The 21,158-nt window shown below is 45.7% G+C and overlaps 1 protein-coding gene across 5 annotated transcripts in view; it reads left to right on the top strand.

Annotated features, from left to right (window-relative positions):
• The window catches only part of LOC146822909 (glutamate decarboxylase 1-like), a 931,087-nt gene that overhangs the window by 370,242 nt on the left and 539,687 nt on the right, over positions 1-21,158 (top strand). For all 5 annotated transcript variants that reach the window (XM_085607065.1, XM_085607066.1, XM_085607070.1 and 2 more), the window contains one exon: positions 12,910-13,000. In XM_085607065.1, the coding sequence (XP_085463191.1) occupies positions 12,910-13,000 (91 nt within the window). The remainder of the gene's footprint in view (positions 1-12,909; positions 13,001-21,158) is intronic.

The raw sequence follows: 21,158 nt of genomic DNA, 5'->3' as shown, positions 1-21,158 counted from the left end.
ACAGGAGGGGTGGGTACAGTGTGCTCCCAGCAGTGCCCTGAGACAGGAGGGGTGGGTACAGTGTGCTCCCAGCAGTGCCCTGAGACAGGAGGGGTGGGTACAGTGTGCTCCCAGCAGTGCCCTGAGACAGGAGGGGTGTGTGCCTATCACTAACAGCAGTGCCCTGAGACAGGAGGGGTGGGTGTGATGCACAGTGTGAGCCTTGATCATTGATTGTGACATTGCCATCATTCCACCTGTGTACCCACTGTGGCACGTAGTGCTTTTTCCCCTCAACAGGGGATGATGTCCCTATGACAAAGGTGCAATGCGTTGGCTGCATGACATGCCTTGTTGTAACCAGCTAATTTGTACCCATATGTCTCTCTGTGACATGTGGCTGGTGTATTGATGTGGTGTCACTTGTTCTACCTCACAGGTGGGCGCCACTGCCAAGGAGCAGATCTGGCTGACCGCCGTCAGTGCCGTGAGGCGTGTGGATGGTCGGAGGCGGAGCCTGCCCCAGGTGAGGAAACGCTGGCAGGATATCCGGTGCTGGACGCGGAGGATTGCACGGCTCCTGCTGGGGGACTCACCTGAGAGCCACAAGAACCGCAACCGCCGCCGTCTGAGCCACCTCCACAGGCGTGTGCTGCCGGTGGTCTTTCCAGACCTGGAGAGGCGCTTACAGGCGATGCAGCAGCCGGAAGGGGGTAGGTACATGTGTGTTTGTTGTGTGTCACCGGCATTTGTAAGGGCACAGTAGCATGAATTCACTGGCAGGGTTTAAAGGTGCTGTGCAGATCCTGTTTGCCCCAGTATAGCGCTGTGCCCCTGCCACCCTTCCCCTCCTTGCAATGTGTTCCCTGGTCTGTGTGTAGTCACTCCTCCACAGGGTAATGTAGGCTGGCGCTTTGTCCACGGGAACAATGTCTGTAGCATCATGTGTGGGGGTGGTGTGTAACAGGTTGTGGGACATTGCCTGTGCACTGTCAAGTTCACTGCATGTGGGTTCCATATCAGTTGGCACTGATGCTGACTCCAGACATGGGAGTTGGTCTCTCATGTGTCATGCCTTACAGCGCGCATGTCCCATGTAGTGGCCTGTGACATGATGTGCATGAGTGTGCGATACACATAGTGCAGGGATGGTGACGTGTGTTGCAGTCATTACCATTCAGTAGCATGTAGTTGCGTGCCCACTACTGTCCCCTGGGGCACCTTTTCCTCAGTGGTGTATGTGTCATCATACACGTGGCCACTGTCAGTGTCTACAGCGTAAGTTGTGCTCTCTGCCATTGTCCCCTGTCACCATGTATATAGACGTGCTATTTTGTACAGGTGTCCACTGTGCAGCCTGACCTGATTGTCCTTCTTCATACTCACAGTTGCCAGTGCCTGTGTGTCTTGCTATACTCATCTGAGGATGGGCACTGGTACCACATTATTTGTACAGGCGCACCTTGGCTGTTTGGCGTTCAATCTCGCTTTTTGCCTGCCCCTGTGTGTATCACCCAGACTATGAGATGTTGGTGCCACCTGTGTCTCAACAATTTGCCTCGTGTAGGGTCTTGTTGGGGCGGGCAATGCCTATGTGTTAAATCCTGATTACCACTTGCTGGGTCTGGGCAGTGTGTGATGTGTCTGGACACACACGCAATGTGCAGTGACAGAGTCATGTTGTGCATGTTTTCAGCATTACCTATGCAGCATGTGTCTCAAGTTCATGGATATGGTCCCTGGTCATCGGTATTTTCGCCAACGCTGTGTGGTGCAGATGCAGTGCTGGATTGTCCCCAGGGCCTGGGTGCTATGTCAGACTCCTTTTCCTGTGTTTAGCTATTGTCTCATGCTCTCCATGGTATTTCAGTGGCATGGTGGCTCAACCAACTGTGTGTTTCATGCCCTACATCGGTACCCTGTTCAGTAGATGTTAGGGATCTTCCTTTTCAGGCCATGCAATGTTACCTATGTGGATTGGACTCATGTGACAGATGTGTACAGATGTCTGATTATTTCTGTCTCTCCACCCTGCCCACAGCATCGTCGGGGGACACAGAGGGAGACATGGACACAGACCAGGCGGAGGGACCGAGCACCAGTGCCAGCCGTGACATCGGGTCTGGCACATCGAGTGGTACAGAGGCGGAGGAGAGTGTGGCCGAGGACCTGTCGACTGGCACATCAGACTACGAAGCTGACAGGTCCGGGGACGATGTCTCCGAGTGGGCGGAGGCTGCACCAGCAGCTGACAGCGGAACAACACCTCGCACCGCCCCCTCAGTTTCCACCAGCCGCCTCCCACTTGCTCGTGTCCCTTCCCAGCGTGCCCGGTCACAGCATGTCTCCTTCCTGCCAGGCACCGCACCCCCTGCCCCTGTCTCCACTGCTGCCGCCAATGCAGAGTCTGTGGACATCCAGCGGCAACTGCAGGTTGGTCAGGCTGCGATCCTTAATGTCCTCCATGCCCACGGCAAAACCCTCACCAACATCGAGGCTTTCTTGGAGGGCATTCATTCATCGCAGGCTGACCAACGCAACTTGCTGAGGTCCATCGACTCCACACTGACTGCAGCAGTGGGTCTCCTGCAGCGCGACCTCCCCCCACCTACCCCTGCCCCATCCACACTTCCCACTCCCATGCCTGTCACACGTACACCCAGACGTCGGCATGCACCCACATCAACAGACACGGGCACCACACCAGCAGGGAAGGTCCACCGCACTCCTCCTGACACGCACACACAGGGTGAGGTAGGCACACCCACTGGGTCGGGGGGCAAACGTGTGACACGCAGCCATAGTGGGAGTCCGCATTCCACCCAGTCCACTCCCTCCAAATCCCCTCCCCTCAGCTCTCCTGGCCACATCTCCCCCAAGGACACCTTCATGGCCGCTCTGTCCCTGAGCCCCACAGTTACACCACCACGCAAGCGGTCAAGGAGGTCCCCGGTCAGGGTGGTTGAGTCTCCCCCCCTGTCTCCACCCTCCCCCGGTGGCGCTGCGACCCATCCCTCTGATCCCCCCCCCTCCTTGGGGCCTGAGGTCCCTTCGGGTGCAGGGGACTCCCTGGAGGACCTTGCAAAGGTGTGTAGTGCCATCCTGGCCTCCGCCTTTGGCACTGACCCACCCCCTGTGGTGGAGTCCTCCATCCCTGCACCCACAACGCCTCCCCTTTGCCCTGATGTCCCTGCGGTGCCTGTTGCTTCCCCCCCCCCTGATGCCCTCACCAGTGTGGAAGACGATGCCATTTGACTGTGCAGGCAATGTAGGGGACACGCATCCCACTGTGTCCCCCATCCAGCTGAGAATCATTGACTGCCCTATGGGCTTTGTGAAGATTGAACTGCCTGCGATCCACGGACATTGTGCTCATGCTGAATAAAGCTTAATTTTGTTTTCATTATCACACTACTGCTATGCTGGTATTGGTGTTGGTGGGGCTGCTACATGGTTTTGGGTGGTGTGTAAGGGTTTGGGTGTGTGGGATGTGTAGTAGTGTACTGCTCATTGGTGGGACCCTGTGATCTGTGTGCCATCACAAGGTGTTGGCTAACTTTCTTTGTTCATGTAAGCAGTTACTGCATGGTGCACTTGTCCCAGGGTGTATTCCTTCCTCTGTGTACCCAGCTTTCTTCCCTGCAGGGTGTTCCCAATGTTTAGCGCAGAGCTGTGTCTACATGAGCTGTGTGTGTGACGGAGCCCTTCTACTTTGGCCATGCATGCAGGGCCATGTCTCCACCTGCGACAATCGTGGCATCCTTGGTGATCACTGTACTTGTGTGTGGAGTCTGTTGACATGAGTTCATGGGGACATGTTCCCTTGTAGCCAGTATGCATGTGGATAATTCTGGCCTCACACACATGTGTTACACCCCTCCTGTCTCTGGGCACTGCTGGGAGGACTCTGCACACACACCTCCAATTTCTGGATATGTACGCTTGGGACATACACGGTGTGGGTGCGCTCCATGCATTCGAGGTGAGGGTACGGGTCGTACTTACACTGTTGGGGTGGGGGGTACGCTCCATGCATACGCGGGTGAGGGTTCGTGTCGTACTTACACTGTTGGCATGGGGGGTACGCTCCATGCATACGCGGGTGGGGGTACGGGTCGTACTTACACTGGTGGGGGTGGGGGTACGGTCCGTACGTCCGCGGGTGAGGGTTCGAGTCGTACTTACACTGTTGGGGTGGGGGGTACGCTCCTTGCATACGCGGGTGGGGGTACGGCTCGTACTTACACTGGTGGGGGTGGGGGTATGGTCCGTACGTCCGCGGGTGAGGGTTCGAGTCGTACTTACACTGTTGGGGTGGGGGGTACGCTCCTTGCATACGCGGGTGGGGGTACGGCTCGTACTTACACTGGTGGGGGTGGGGGTATGGTCCGTACGTCCGCGGGTGAGGGTTCGAGTCGTACTTACACTGTTGGGGTGGGGGGCACGCTCCATGCATACGCGGGTGGGGGTACGGGTCGTACTTACACTGTTGGCATGGGGGTTACGCTCCATGCATACGCGGGTGAGGGTACGGGTCGTACTTACACTGTTGGCATGGGGGGTACGCTCCATGCATACGCGGGTGGGGGTACGGGTCGTACTTACACTGTTGGCATGGGGGTTACGCTCCATGCATACGCGGGTGGGGGTACGGGTCGTACTTACACTGTTGGGGTGGGGGGTACGCTCCATGCATACGCGGGTGGGGGTACGGGTCGTACTTACACTGTTGGCATGGGGGGTACGCTCCATGCATACGCGGGTGGGGGTACGGGTCGTACTTACACTGTTGGCATGGGGGGTACGCTCCATGCATACGCGGGTGGGGGTACGGGTCGTACTTCCACTGTTGGCATGGGGGGTACGGTCCGTACGTCCGCGGGTGAGGGTTCGAGTCGTACTTACACTGTTGGGGTGGGGGTACGCTCCATGCATACGCGGGTGGGGGTAGGGTCCGTACATATCCGTCCCCACGCTATGTGATGCTTGTGCGGGCCGTACCCAGGCCTTTGCCACGTGGGTACGATCCGTCCCGCCATTGTTGGGGTGACGTGTGTGTGGGCGTGGTACGACTCGTACCCACGCTCTTGAGGCGTGGGTACGGGACGTACCTGTCTGGTTGTGTTGCCGGTTCACGTGGTGACGGACTTCCGTTGTGGCGGTCGCTGGCTTATCAGGACACACCCCCACCCCCTCGTGGTGACCAGGGCATGGGAGTCAGGTATGTCCAGGCCATGTGTGACTTATGTGGTTGTTTTGTGGTCTGCCCTGGTCGTGCCACCCCCACCCCACCCCACTTTCCCCCCTCCCTTAGTTATTCTGACCTTCTGCGGCGTCTGCGTCGGTGCCTGTAGAGCAGGTCGACTGCTATGAGGGCAGGGATGACTCGTAGGTTCGGGTCCATGTCTGTCCGTCGCGTACTGGTACTCCAATCGCGTCGTCCTGTCGCGTACGGGTCCTCCTTGGTGGCGTCGTCCTGTGTGTCCGTCACGTACTGGTCCTCCTTGTTCGCGTCGTCGTCTGTCCGTCGCGTACTGGTGGTCCTTGTTCGCGTCGTCCTGATTTCCCGGCAGTTTTTGGCTGCCGCAAAATATTCACCGTGCGGGGTGACGTCGGTGCGAATCGTTATTCCTGGGTCGTGAATGGCTGGCTGCGAGCGTCCCGACGTCAGGTCGGCACTTTCCCGGATCGCATTGGTAGGTGTTTTTTTGTTCGGTCGGACTTTTTTACGAATCGTACGGTCATGGTGTACCCGTGCGAATCGTAATTCCTTGTTTGTAGAAATTGACGACCGGGTACGCGTCGGACGGAGAATATGCTCCGTCCGACGGTTCGTACCAGGTTTTTACCGGATCGTGATCGGCACCTAATTGTACAGAAAATAAGGAAAGTAACATGTCCACTCCTGTTTGCTTTGTGGTCCTGCCACTGAACCTAGAATGAAGCAAAACAGCAGTTAGCAGTAGCACCAGCGTTCTAAATAGTCTGGTTGACGGAGGCCATTGCAGTATTAATTATAAGCTGCTAACAATGCACAACTCAAAACTACTATTGCAGTTATGTTTATATGATCACATGCTCCAAGGAAACCGAACATGTTTCCTGAAAATACATTGTACTGTTGTCAAATTAAATTGTGCATTAACTTTCAATTGCATATTTACTAGAGTGTTAGGATAATCACTAAGCTCATCATTTAGAGTTTGTAGTGGTGGGTGTCAAACCATATATTGGTTATTCTCCCTCTCAGCCAATCTCTTGGTCCCACACCCCATTTAGAGGTTGTGCAATCACAGGGTTTATTGGATCCATTTTTGCCATGTGTGTTTCCAATATTTTCTATAGATATACAAAAGATATAGCAAATTTTGGATAAAGCAGTCAATAGGGATAGGGATATCGGCCTATAAGATCTGCTGCTGGCTTTTTTATCAGCTGAAGAATCTTTGCCTGCTTCCAGATACTGGGAACTAAGGCCGTTCTTATTGATGAATCTAGGATCAAATTGATTACCAGGTTAATAATATTAACCCCAGATACAAATAGTTTAGGGGGACAAGGATCAGCAAGTAGGCCAGATTTAATGGCCTTCAAAGCCCACAAGGATCGCTCCAGAGAAGTAGGCTTTAAGGTACTCAGCTTTGCCTTAGATGGGGGAATCATACAAGCTTGCTGTTTTATCCAAGAGTCCTCCTCTGTTCTTAAACCCGCTGACAGGCTGGTTTGGATACTTGAAAATTAGTATTAAAAAACAAGCACCCTATTCACACCATTCTACAGAAGCTGAATGGAACTACCGCATGCTTATAGGGCCATGTGTTTTATGGCCCTATAAGCATGCGATCTAGAACAATTCTCTTGATTTGTTCCCTGCCCTTCCGATCCTCTCCTCATACAAAACTTATTTAGCTTTGATTATTAAGACTTGACATTACTTAAATGCCATTTTATAGGCCTCTTTATTCACTAACTTATATTCCTTCCTCCATTTCTGTTCCAGCACCTTTTGTTTGTTTTAAGTGTATCAGAAAACCATGGGCTAGAAGGCATCCACCAGCATACTCTACTTGGAAGAGCTGGTGCCACCTCCTCTGTGGCAGTTCTAATCCAATTATCACACTGTATGACATCATCACCAACAAGCCAGTCAAGGGTGGAATATGCTGTTTAAGAGCCCTCATAAATTTCACAGGTTTTTATCTGGGTAAATGTTTTCCCATTATGGGTCATTTTGCCTGAAACTGGATCTAATTTTACTGGAAGCTGCCAGATAAATCTGATTGAATAATGGTCTGACCAGATCAGGGGTATCGGGTCCTCCATAAGTATGTCAGCATTGGAGAATTCTTGATCTTGAAGGGTCGGCTTTGCAACAAAAAGATTTAACCCAAGAGAGTCCATCATTTCTTTAAGTTAAATGCCCTTGATTTCAGTCGGTTTATCCATGTGCAAATTATTATCTCCTAAAAGCATAAAATATGAGTACCTTAATGCTAAGTGAGTGATAGCTTTATCTGCATACTTAGAGAATGAGTTAGCCAATCCCGGTGGTCTATAAATTAAGATTCCAGCTACTGAATAGTGGGGTGAAAAAGAAATGCAAAGTCTTCTGCTCCCAGAAGATCTTTCACCTCTAAGCTATGGCACTTCCAGTCCTCTCTGATGATCAAGGCCAGGCCTTCTCCTCTCCCCACATGGCGATCTTATTTAATAAAGCTGAAAGCCATTGGGGATGGCTCTAGCAATAGAGGGATTAGAAACCTCAGATAGTCAAGTTTCAGTTATGCATAACAAGCCCAAGCTGCCCTCAACTAAAAGACCATGGACGTTATAAGCATGTTTTTGCACGGGTCGTGCATTGATAGGTGCTGCTTGAACCCTAGTACCACCTTTCCTAGTTTTCCCATCCTAAGAACAGATTTGCATTTTACTTATAGCATTATGGGGAATATTGCACTCTGAACAACTAACAGTTAGCCTAGACAATGTACCAAAAGACTGCAGTTGGCATTTAGGCCCTAATTATGCTGTCGGTCAGAGTGGCCTCCCACCAACATCGCTGCGTTTTGGGAGAACCGATCGACCACAGGTCGGAGGTTCTGACCATGCAATTAGGATGTGACTGCACATGGTGCAGTCGCAAACTTCCATTTTTCCATGGGAGCTTGTGCCCCAGCCGAAACTGCCCGCAGCACAAGTTTCCCTTCACACGGGGCAGGAATGGTAAGGGAGGGGCCACATGCCGAGGGCCAGGGGGGATGGAGACCCTGCTAGATGCCTCCAAAGTCGCTTTCTGACAGCCTTTCTTAGTCAGATAGGCTGACATGGAAAGGCTGTAGGAAACCAACATCATAATTCTGACGGCGGAAACACTGTCCTGGATGGATTATGAGGGGTTTCCGATCGACCAACGGGGTCCAAGGGCCCGTCAGATTGCGTCGTTGATCTCTCCGACTGCTGCCTCTGACTGCACCAATCCTAATGCATCGGTCGGACCGCAGCAGTGGATGCGGTTCAGACTGCAACCGTCAAGCTGTCGGTTGCGATCAGATCCACATCGTAATGAGGCCCTAAGTGTCTGGAGGAAGGCTCATAGGTAAATCTCTACTATAACTAATCTGCTTCTTACCTTTAAAAATATTCAACAGCAGCATGGCTGGCTCTGGCCACTTCCGAGATGCTGGCAGGTGTGGACGGGCTTGCCTTAGTCCCTTGGACCACTGCCTGCCCTTAAAAAATATTTCCACATGCATTTGCAAAGGGGAAGGGTTCCTGTGGGGACCCTTTCACATTTGCGACTGCATTACCACCTACTTGAAGTAGGTGGTAAATTGCGACTGTTTTGCGACCGCATTGGCGGATGCAAAACGGTCATACATAGGGCTCAGAGTTGCAATTAGGAAGGGACGCCCTTGAAACGCCCCTTCCTAATTGCGAGTCGCAAACGCTATTTAGTGAGTCGCAAATGAATAAAGACTCACTAAATAGCATTTGTACATGGCCCTGTAGGATTTTTGCATGTCACAGACCCGTTTGCGCATGGAAAAACGGGTCATACATCTGGCCCTAAGACTACAATTCAATTAACCATATTTAAGCAATGATTAGAAGTGGTCAACAAAACCCTGACTGAAAATAGAGAATTCGTTAGGCGGAACAAGATTTTAAAGCTTAAGAAAAATGTTGCCTGATTCTCTCATAACAGAATTTATCCTTATGCCCTGACTGTTTGAGCCAAGTTGATACATACATACACCCAACAGGAAGTAGGTAAGCATTTGCCCACTGTCCTTCTTGTTGTGTGTAAGCAGTAGCCATTGTTCACTATAATTGCATGACACTGTGAGTACATGATGTCCCAACCGGAGACCGCTTGTTTGTTTATCCACTGGGGTTTTCCTTTAAGTCATATATATTATATAGGTCAATATCTGTCCCTTTTATTTCCTGGTTATTACAGGTACAGCTGACAGTGGATGAAACACACATTCAATCATCACTGATTGTATTTATGGATATCTTTAGCCTTGCTGTTTTGCAGAGAGGTTTTTTTGGTGCCGATAAATGCCTCTACACCATTGTTTAGGGTTTTTGTGTAGGCAGAAACATGTGGTCCATTTACATTGGGTTTTTACACCCCATTTCTAACCTTTCCCTGCTGGCGACAAGAATAAAATATACATCCAGCAGGAGGTAGTTTTTGACTGTCTTTTCTGCCTGCCTCCACTTTATTGTACCATACACTGCAACACCTACTACTACGAAGGACCTCCGCTCAGCTCACTAACACCTCAAGAGCTCCCCCCTGCGGAGGGTTGTAGCCCACACTACCATCTCTCAGGATTATGATTTGAGGAGAGGCCTTATGATAAAGCATGCCAACTAAGGGTGCTTCCGTCCTATAAGTTGATTGGAATGATGCTATTACAGACATATGAACACATCCCCTTCCTTTTTTCCTTTCTTGAATAAATTGACTGCAAGCACCTTTTTGTGCTTATTGTCATGTTTAGGAGGTTGTTTTCTTTATTCCCTTTATCCTGCTTTTCCAATGTATGTTTATGAATACTAACAATTACCACATTGTAGGGGCTACCATGCTATATCCACCACCGGGTTATACAATTGAATGCATGTTGTACCAAATTATTTGAAACAAGGTAGATCGGGACAGTATAAAACACCCAAATAAATGATTATATTGAAGATATATATAAATATACATCAAGGTAAAAAGACTGCACAGAGATTCACAACTGTGTAGTTTAGGATAGTATTTCACAGTTCCCAATAGAATGCAACTGTCTGCCATGGATGTCCAGTATGTGAAACATATACTGAGCACCACATCAAGGTGCCTTTACCTAAGTATGCACAGTGCAGAATCCTCTTTGTTTCCAAAATGGCTACCTGGCTGTGAATTACTCCAATTCACTAACCACATCAGAAAGTAATGGAAAGTGGGATATTTCCCTAAAGTTAGTTACAGAGTAAGGATCAGATGCACACTAGAGTTGCTCGCCGAGGTCTGCGCACATGTTCACCACTTTAGAAACCCAAATTTTATGAAGTGTTTATCAATTCAATTCAATTCAGAAATAAAGTTTATTTAGACCATTTGGTCTTTATACCACATAGCTCATACATTAACAGAAATAAGTAAGGAAAAACCCATTTGGACAGAGTCCGTAGAAGCACTAAAACCAGCTTTTAATGTAGAGAAAGTAAAAGAAACAATTAAGAAGCTGAATTTATCTCGTGCAGCAGGACCCGATAATCTCCCCGCCATCATAATTAAAACTCAAATAGATTGGTGGGCAGGTTTCCTATCCCATGTGTTTGTTGCTATTTTAGACTCAGGTTATATCCCCAAAACTTGGAGAGGGGCAATTATTAGACCATTACATAAAAAGGGTGACAGGAAGGTTCCAAGGAACTACAGATTAATCAATTTATTGGACATTGGAGAGAAGGTATTCTCAAAAATAATCCTTGGTAGAATAAAGGAGTGGGTGGAGCGGTGGTCGATAGTGCCAACGGAACAGGGAGGCTTTAAGGAAGGACATTCTACTATCGATCACTGCTTTGCCCTATGGGCTATGGTGCAGATGTCCATGGAGCTGCAGGGCAAGTTGTATCGCTGCTTCGTGGACTTTCGCACAGCTTTTGATTTGGTGGATAGGGAGTGTTTGTGGGAGACCTCTTGCTGGTAATCCAGGAGCTGCACAGCCAAAATTGGGCACAGGTAAATAAAGACACATTAGGTGGCCTAACACCCGAAATAGCGATAAATATTGGTCTTAGGCAAGGCTGTGTTTTGGCCCCGCTTCTTTTTGCCATATTTCTAGAAAATGTGACCCTTATCCTGGGGTCTGCCAGAGGTGCAAGCCCAAAAGTAAATGGAAAGCATCTGCCCTGTTTGCTGTATTCCGACGACCTAGTAATACTGGACCAAACTGAGATGGGTCTTCAAAGAAAGCTGAATACTTTCAGCGCATACTGTACGGCAAAACGACTTACAGTAAACATGGGCATAACCAAAATTTTGTGCTTCGGGAAGAGGAATATGGAGTTCAACTGGTATTTGGGCCAAACCAAACTAGATATTGTAAATGAATACAAATACCTTGGAATATGGTTTACAAATTCTTTAAAGTGGGGCACGCATTTGGAGGCACAGAAAATAAAAGCACAACTAGCGGTATGTGGGCTGAAAAGATTCAATCACAGCTATGGTGATATGTCCCATAAACCACTGCTAACGGCCTATAAAGCAATGATCCCCCGCAATTCCAATATGGTTCAGAAGTTTTGTGTATAGATGGTAAAAGCTCTTGGGATAATGATGAAGGGAAATGTTTACAATCATTACTGCCCCTCCCTAGCTCTGCAATGATCCAGGCAATTAGATTGGAATTAGGTCTGACGGCGTGGAATGTTCAGGTGCAATTAAGTCTACTCAGATTCTGAAATCGTTTGGGTCTTGGGGAGGTCACAAAAGTGTCCCAATGGTGCATGAAGGAAATTCAATCCAGTGAGTTAAAATGGGCTAAAGCTACAAGAAGTAAACTCCAGACAATTTGTGACCACCTGAATGTGAAAATAGATCCAAAGACATTGCAAATCAACGTAATAAAGAGTGTACTTAAAATGCAGGGAAAGGAACTGTCTAGAACAATAGAACGGGAGTATCTAAGTAAGAAAGACTCTGTAAAATTTATGAGTAATAGCTGGGAGAAAGACATAAGCTATCCTTACCTAGACATACTACCGAATCGATGGTTACGAATGGAAGGTTTTAGGATAAGAATTGATATTAACCCGGCCTTAACAAATAGCTCAATAAAATCCGGCTTAATGCAACCAGATGGGAAATGTATGTGTAAGATAGGGATGAAATGTAATATTTTACACATTTTATTGGATTGCCGAAAATTTTTAAATCTACATAAATTATTCCTTCACTCGATCTTTTTAAAATATGATGTAAGGGCGCGTTTACAAGCAAGGGAGCTTCTTGCTGATATGGAAAACTTAGATATCGCGATAGCTATTGGGAAATATATACAGGTTGTAAATAGGTTCCCTGCTTCATTTTAGGCTTAACTGCAGCTAAGAGTATTGCGATTTAAAATGAAATTTTATTGTTTTAATATTGTTAGGAATGAAGTTTTAAGGAAAATACGTTAAAATGGGTACTTTGATTTTTATTGCTTAAGAATACGACTTTTTAATGTTTTAGACTCTTTTAAATGTTAATGTATGAGCTATGTGGTTTAAAGACCAAATGGTCTAAATAAACTTTATTTCTGAAGTGTTTATCTGATTATAGGGATGCTGACCTGATGATAGTATGACTGTGATATAATGGAAATCTTGAGTAATCTCTACCAATTACAATGGTAATGTATTATTTTTTTAATGATTTAGGGCACCCCCGTTTCTTTAATCAGCTTTCAACTGGCCTGGATATTGTTGGACTTGCAGGTGAATGGCTGACTTCAACTGCAAATACGAACATGTAAGTATAGTTATTTATATTATGTTCCCTCTCTATTAAAAACGTATTACAAATTCAGAAACTCTCTAAGTTTGCAAACAGTGGGCCTCATATACTATATTTTGGCATAGGGCAGCGCCGCAAACCTTTCTGTGCTGCCCCACATCAAAAGAAAAGGGCAGGAATGTGTTGTTTCTATGGGATGCGGCACATTCCTGTCCTCTTCCACAGCGCTGTTGCACGAATTGCTGTCATGCGCCATTGCAGGCACCCTTGCACTATGGTGCAAGGGTGTCTGCATTAAAATCAGTTTGTTTTCGTGGGGGAGGGGATACCTTCCCTCACAAAATCAACCCTCGCGCCACCTCTGGGGAGGCGTAGTCTTCTGACGCATTCACAGGTTTACAGCTGATTGTAAATCTGGGAATGTGTAAAATGCCATGGGTGTTACATTGGATTACCCAACATAATGCCAATGACACGCCTCTCCACTGTAGTGTGAGGCAAAGCAGGGTTAAGCACTGCATTGCCTCACACCATATCTGCGAGGCCTTGAAAAGCCATGCAGGGTGTCTTAACGTGGCGTCGTAGATATGGCTAAGCCCAGTGCACTACCAGAACATTATATAAAGTGACATGACAGCAGGGAACAGGTTTTGTAAATAAGCCCCAACATTTTTTTGTAAATGGCAAGTACCTTCTTTTTTATTGCTTTACAGCTAATATCGCATGAGAAGCCCTATTTTCATTAGCATTAGCATACCTGTGTAAAGATGAAACATTTCTAAAGTGAAATCATGCCTAACGTTATTTCAGTAGTTTTATGATTAACTTATTTAGATCCTCTTCAAGTTGAGTTTTATTACTTTGGGGTGGGTGGCAGATGAGGATAATGGTGTAGTGTGTCCAAACATAATGTAAAAACTACATGTTCTAAAAGTTGCTTCAGTTAAATATTACTAAAATTATGTTTAAGAAGTCATGCCTACAGTATGGCTGATGAAACTATAATGTGAGTTCTAGTATGGGTTGTAGACTCTGTGTCTAATTAACAAAGGAAACCTACAATTTTTAATACGTTTACTACTTTTTGGCTATTCTCAAAATCCAAGTGTACATTTACTCCAATAGTGTAAATTACATGTCTCCACCAAATTGAAGGGCCTGGGGGCTGTTCACGAATTGCATGTTGTACTGCTTTTAAAGTATTACAATAGTACAACAAAAGTACTACAAAATGCAAAGGGCCTATTCATAAAGGTAAGTTTACCCTTACATTTTTGAATAACTTTACTACTTTTGGATATTCAGACAATCTGATTGCAAAGTTAGTCAAAAGCGAAAGTTTAAATTACTTATAAGTGTATGTTCATTTTGTGAATAGCCCTTGCAGTCTGTCTGTCCAGCCCTCCAATTTGGTGGAGAGATGTAAGTTACACTCCGATTTTGTGAAGAGACAAAAGATGGTAAACTTACTCAAAAGTGTAAATTACTCTAAAGTAAAATTTACCTTTGTGAATTAGGCCCTCCGGATCTCATATGACAATTCTTTTTTTATTGGTACTATGCTTTACCTAGCATTATGGATGAAGATAATGGCCCCATCCTGAAACAAAATATTATTTAGATTTTAAAAATATATAGCGTTCTTTTTAGAGAAGAAGTTTACATTTTCTAGCCTTTTTTATCACCATAGTGGAATATTAAACTTTGAAAGCCAGTCTGTTTTATTGCGGAATTGATCATAAAAGCATGTGAACACACATTTTTACAAAACCTGTTATGAGAAAAATAAGCATATTGGAAATATAGTTAGATGCTGTGGAAACTAGATGTCTCTTTCGTAATGCTACCCTCTGACCTCAAGTGGTGATTATAGGAGTACACAAAAAGTTAACAGAGTTAATTCGGGGGTGAGTTCTATTACAGTGCACCCAAAAGTCCAAAGCAAGGTTATGTGAGAAATTCTCTTAGGTGATATTTAGACATAAAAAATAACAGACATAAGAAAAAAAACTATTGGATGGATTGCTGTTCAACTACAGTAATTTCCTAAGAATTTTAAATTTTGTAAGAAAACAAGATAATTGGATTGATTGTTGTCTAAGTGCAGTAATTTCCTTTGTAACGATTGAAAAATAGAAACTATACACAAAGGGCAGTAAGTGTTTGTAAAAAAAAAAATGAGGCTACAAGGTATTAAGGGTTGAGTACCAGAATCACATGGATGCAAGTATACATTAGTTGAGAACAAATCAGTGTGTAAGACCACACCTCGGGCTTTTGAGAAGATATTTCTAAGTAGTTTACAAACAAAAGTAACAAGTATGCTTGACTGATCCTTTTCGTCTTCCTCCTTTGTATGTAGAAAGCTGCAAGCACTTTGGGATCTACAGAAGAAAGACCTAGAACTCACATGAGCAACCTTAGGCACTAAGGACCTAATTTATGGTTTGACAGATGGAGTAATGTCCATTAGGATGGTGGAGGACATTACCTCCGCCATCCCAGGGGTACTCTGTTAGTCAAATTTAGAGCTGACCACCATCTTAGTGGTTTATCTCTGTACATAGAAATTAACCACTGTCATGTCAGTTCCTTTTAATGCACTAAAAGTTTGGTGGATGTTTGCTGTCAGTTTGTAGGGCTGTTCACCAAACATTTATAATTTTTTTGTTTTTTAGACAAAATATTTCATTTTGGGTTTTTTTAGAGTGAAAGAAATTGGGTTACTGGTTGAGAGGGGTGAAACTCTACTGAAGCAGCAACCACAATCCTTGTCAGGGTGTAGTCACAAGCAAACCCCACATTAACCTGTGCTAAACCCTCTGTTAGTTGAGTGCAGAGCAATCAGGCTTAACTTAGAGGCAGTGTGTAAAATATTTATGCAGCACTTCAAACAGTAATAAAGTGAAAACACTACACAAGAAAATTCCCACACCATTTTAGGATAACTGGATAATCGAGTACATTTTGGTGACTAATTTAAGACCAAAATGACAAAAATCCAATCTGTAAAACCAGAGATATGTAATTTTGAATATTTCTATGAAAATGAAGCCAAAAGGCACAAAGCACCTAATGTGGATCTCTATTCGCGTTAGACCGGGACAAAGTTATAGGTTCAGGCCAACCGCAAAGGAGAGCGAGCCGGGTGCAGGGTCCCATCGAGGCCCGCTGAACAAGAATACCTTAAATCATGGTTGCGAGGGGTTGTGGAGTCCTGCATCAAGGATGCATCATGCAGCCAAGGTGTTGCATCTGTTCGAAGGAGCTGTGAGGCTGCGGTGCGAGGTCCTGCATCATCGCAAAGGATCCTGTCGATGAGGACTTGCGATGTGAAGCTAAGCATCAAGGATGTGTTGCACCACCAAGTCAATGCATCGGTTCTGAGAAGCTGGGAGGCTGCAGTGTGAGATCCTCTGTCATCGTCGTGGATCTTGTTGAGAAGGATTTACGATGTGAAGTTCAGCTTCAAGGATGCATCACACAGCCGAGGCGATGCATCTGTTCTGAGGAGCTGCGGGGCAGCAATGCGAGGTTCCTCATCTTTGACACAGACTTGCGGTGTAAAGTACAGCATCAAGGATGTGCCGCACAGCCGAGACAATGCGTCGGTTCTGAGAAACTGTGAAGCTGTGGTGTGAGATCCTGTGTCATGACGAGGAACCCATCGATAATAACTTGCGATGTGAAGTTCAGCGTCAAGGATGCTTTGCACAGCTGAGGCAATGCGTTGGTTCTGAGAAGCTGTAGGACTGCGATGTGAGATCCTGTGTCATCGTCGCAGAACCTGTTGACAGGGACTTGCGATGTGAATTTCAGTATCAAGGATGTGTCGCACAGCTGAGGAGATGCGTCAGTACTGAGGAACCGCAGGGCTGTGATGTTAAGTCTTTGTGTCTGTAAAGTTCATGCAGCAGAGGCGATTTATCGGTTCTGCTCGGGGTTGCGACGCGCAGTAGAGGAAATCTGTTGATTGTGTTGGATCCACAGATGGGCTGGCAGAGCACCTTCAGACTCACTTCCAAGGGTCCAGGACTGAGGTAACAGCACTTGACAGGGTAGGGCACAGAGATGACAGAGTCCAGGTGCAGGTTCAAGGTTGTTTGAGCCTTCTGTCCCTGAGGCTCTTGTCAGGAGGCCAGCCAACTAGCCCTGGGAGTCACTCTGGGTAACTGGGTTCAAAAGATGCAGGTTCAGTCCTTCTCACCCAGGCAAGAAGGCATCAGACAGCAGGTCAGGACAGCAGGGCAGCAGTCCTTCAGAGCAGCAGTTCAGCAGAGCGGCAGTCCTTTCAGCAGCACAGCAGTCCTTCTTCCTGTGAGAGTCCACAGGTCTAGAAGTGTACTGAAGAGTTGATGCCAGAGGTCCAATATTTATACCAGGTGCCTCCTTTGAAGTGGGAGAAGCTACTAGAGGTTTCCCGATGAAGTGCACAGGTTTCCTGTCTCTCCTGCCCTGGCTCCAACCTAACAACAGGGGGTATGCAACCCTTTGTGTGAAGGAATGATGCAGCCTATTCAAGTGTAGCTTGGGTTGTGCCCAGGTCTGCCCTCTCATCCTGCCAGTGATGGCCCATCTAGGCACACCTAATCCCTCTATTGGCTGTGACCCAGTCATACAACCCAGAGACAGTCTGCAGATACTAAATAGCTAAGGCAGGAAAATGCCAACTTCCTAGTCTGGGTGCTGTTTATGGGCCCAACCCACCTTTTACTATAACTTTCTAAAAGTGACATTTCCGAAATTGTACTTTAAAGCCCGACTTTACCATAAGAGAGTAGTTTTCATTACAATTCAAAAGATACCAAACATAAACTGGTAGCCTGTTCACATTTGGAAGTTACATCTTAAATATAATAAGGTAACCAGAATATTCACCTATAGGATAGGTAGGCCTTGCAGTAGTGAAAAATGAAAGAGTTTTTCACTACCAGGACATTTAAAACTTCAAAGTACCCATACACTGAACTCTGACCTCTGGACTGTCCACGGCCTACCCTAGGGGTGACTTATATTTATTAAAATGGAAGGTTTGGGCCTTCCATAAAATTTTTGTGCCAGGTCCAAGTGGCAGTTTGAAACTGCACACACAGGCTGCAATGGCAGGCCTGAGACATTTTTGAAGGGCCACTAACCTGAACCATCCATCAGCACAGACTGACTAAACATACGCTATATCAAACAAACAGTGGAAGGAGCGGAATAATAATAACTGGTTAAACAATTAAATATTGTAGTCCAAAAGATGCAGTCCAAAAGATATCTTCCAATTGAATTCTTTGTTTTTTCTCCAAAATTTCATATATGATGCTCCAACAAATTATTGCGTTGATTTGTACATATCCAATCAGTTGAAATTATTGCGTTGGTTTGTACATATCCAATCAGTTGATAAAATGATACTAAACAAACACAGCCAACGCGTTTCGTCCTTCTTAGGACATAATCAGGGCTGTAGAAATTAAAGAAAAACATAGTATCACTGTACAATACTTTGTGAATATCCACAACAAAGAGTCAAAAAAAGAAAAGAACTTTTATCCATGATCCTGCCTATTTGACAATCTAAAAAATGACAGTTACCCTTAACCAATCATAGCGTCATAGTGTTAACATAGTTCACCAAATATTATATCCTCACATGTCAATTTGTGGTTCCAATGTTGTCCAAATTATCCTGAAACAATTTATTCCAAGATTTTTATTAATCAATCCTAATTCCCCCAATCAATATTGTTAAAACTAAATACATCAACTATTCTAATTATCCATGTTATTCCCTGTCTACAACGAAGATGAGAACCCCTTGCTTATAACTCTGTCATCAACAATATAGAATGAAATACAACATACCTCCTAAATATTTCAGCCGTCACTATAAATTGTTATCGTCGAAGGATGCTAAAATTCATTCAATATAAGTCTTCTCCAACATTAAATCGCTTCTTCTCCATATCGAAGTTTTAAGCAAGGGGTTCTCATCTTTGTTGTAGATGTCTCTCTACATTCACTCTGTAAAGGATACCTTACACTTGCATAGTTTTCCAACCAGTTTGGCTGTAGGCAAGTCTTCCTACTGCCACTGCTCCACTTACCAATGAAGGATCAAACACACATGTTTGATGATTTGCACAGTTCATGCAAAATTGTTAAATTAGTGGATTGAACCACACCATGTAGAAAACAGTTTCACCCAACGGAAGAAACAGTACTGCTAAGCAAATGCACTGTTATAAAATTGGTTTATGCTTGGCAGGGGGATGCACCCTGACCAAGCAGAAACCACGATCCTAGTCAGGGTAAGTCAGATTCTCACTAAAAGATAGCCGGTGTGCACCCTCTGGTAGCTTGGCATGGAGCAGTCAGGCTTATCTAAATAGGCAATGTGTAAAGTATTTGTACAGCACAATACACAGTAACACATTCAAAACACCACTAAAAGACTCAACATTGGTTTAGAAAAGTAGACATTTTTTAATAAATAAATCCAGATCAAAACAACAAAATTCCAATAAGTAGAAGTCGAGATATGAATTTTTAAAGAATAAAAAGAGGTCAAGCGCTTTGAAGCAGTAAGCGCCAATGGGAGTTATCTGGTCACGCTGGACTGGGGCAAAGTCAATAGTTCAGGCTGACCTCATTAGGCGCAGGCTGGAGACAGGAGCCAAGCAGGCCCAGTGAACAGAGTACCCTGATCCTGTTTGCAATAGCAATAGCAGATGCGGGATGCAGATGAATGATGCGTCAATGTTGAGCCCACAATTGAGGTAATCAGCCATTTGTGTGAACACAGGACCTTGCCTTTTCAGGTGAAAGTATGACCTCATCCCTTCCTTCCTGCCCAGGAAGAGCCATAAGAATGCACCTGAGTGCTCCGCCACACCTAAACATCCTGTGTTTGTGAACCTGTCACTCCATGTGTATTAGAGACAGGCTGCAGGCACACAGAGCTGTTAGAGCTGAGAAATGTCTACTTTCTAAATTGCTGAGTCCAAACTGGGGTGACGTGGCGAGCAAAATAATGATAGATTAAACCCAGATCTGTGACTGGGGGTGAGTGGTTGAAAACTTTCAACACTCCGTCCATCATTTTATTTTGTGATATTGCTATGTGCACCCTAAGTGGCTTGGGGATTCCCAGACGTGGGTCCCTTGCTTGCTGCACCACTGGATTCAAGCTAGCCTGGCTGATGAAGGGTGATACCCTGAAACCCAGCCCAGGCTGCTTGTTCCGGCCCAGGGAGGACCAGGCCTAGCAGTTCGGTCTGGACTGTTCACATGGGAAGCAGGGTCAAAATTGATTTACGTATGGCTGGGCCCAAACAGGGGTGATACGGAAAGCAAAATAGTTTCAACACTCAGCCCATCATTTTATTTTGGGATGTTGCACTTTTTAAAAGTGGCATTTCTAAAATAGTAATGTCAAATCTAACTTTACCAGTAAAGACGATTTGTCATTACCATTCCAAAGATATCAAACATGACTCAGCCACTCCTTTCTAATCAGGAATTGCAGCTTAAAAGTGTATTAAGGAATTCCCAATGTTAACCTATGAGCAGAGTAGGCCTCACAGTAGTGACAAACAAATTTTGGTGCTTTTCACAACCAGGACATGCAAAACCTAAAAGTACATGTCCTACCTTTTACGTACACAGCACCCTGCCCTATGGAATACCTAAGGCCTACCTTAGGGGTGACATATGTGCAATAAAAGTGGAGTTTAAGGCTTGGAAAAGGGTTTTAAATGGCAAGTCAAAGTAGCAGTAAATCTGCACACACAGGGCTCTACAGTGGCAGGCCTGAGACATGTTTAAAGGGCTACTTGTGTGGGAGGCCCAATCAGTGCTGCCGGCCCACTAGTCGTTTTTAATTTACATGCCCTGGGTATATGGTATACCACTTTACAAGGGACTTACATTGAATTACATATGCTAGTTGGGCATACATCAGTGTTACAATGTTTAGGGGAGAAGCACATGTACTGTAGCTGTGGTGATCAGGGGGAGAGTGCTCAGAGTCCTAAGACCAACAAAAAGAATCAGCAAAAAGAGATGGTAATTGTTTTTATACTTGGTGTGGAAAGACCAATAAGATCAGCTGTGGGAGTGCAGAAAGTTGTTTTCTGGGGCTGGACAAGGACCTAGATGTCAAATAAATTCTTGTGTCATCCAT

Source organism: Triturus cristatus, chromosome 5_2 (genome assembly GCF_964204655.1).
Source record: "Triturus cristatus chromosome 5_2, aTriCri1.1, whole genome shotgun sequence".
Taxonomy (NCBI): domain Eukaryota; kingdom Metazoa; phylum Chordata; class Amphibia; order Caudata; family Salamandridae; genus Triturus; species Triturus cristatus.
The sequence above is the reverse complement of the archived record's forward strand: the minus strand, read 5'-3'. Positions and strand labels throughout refer to the sequence as shown.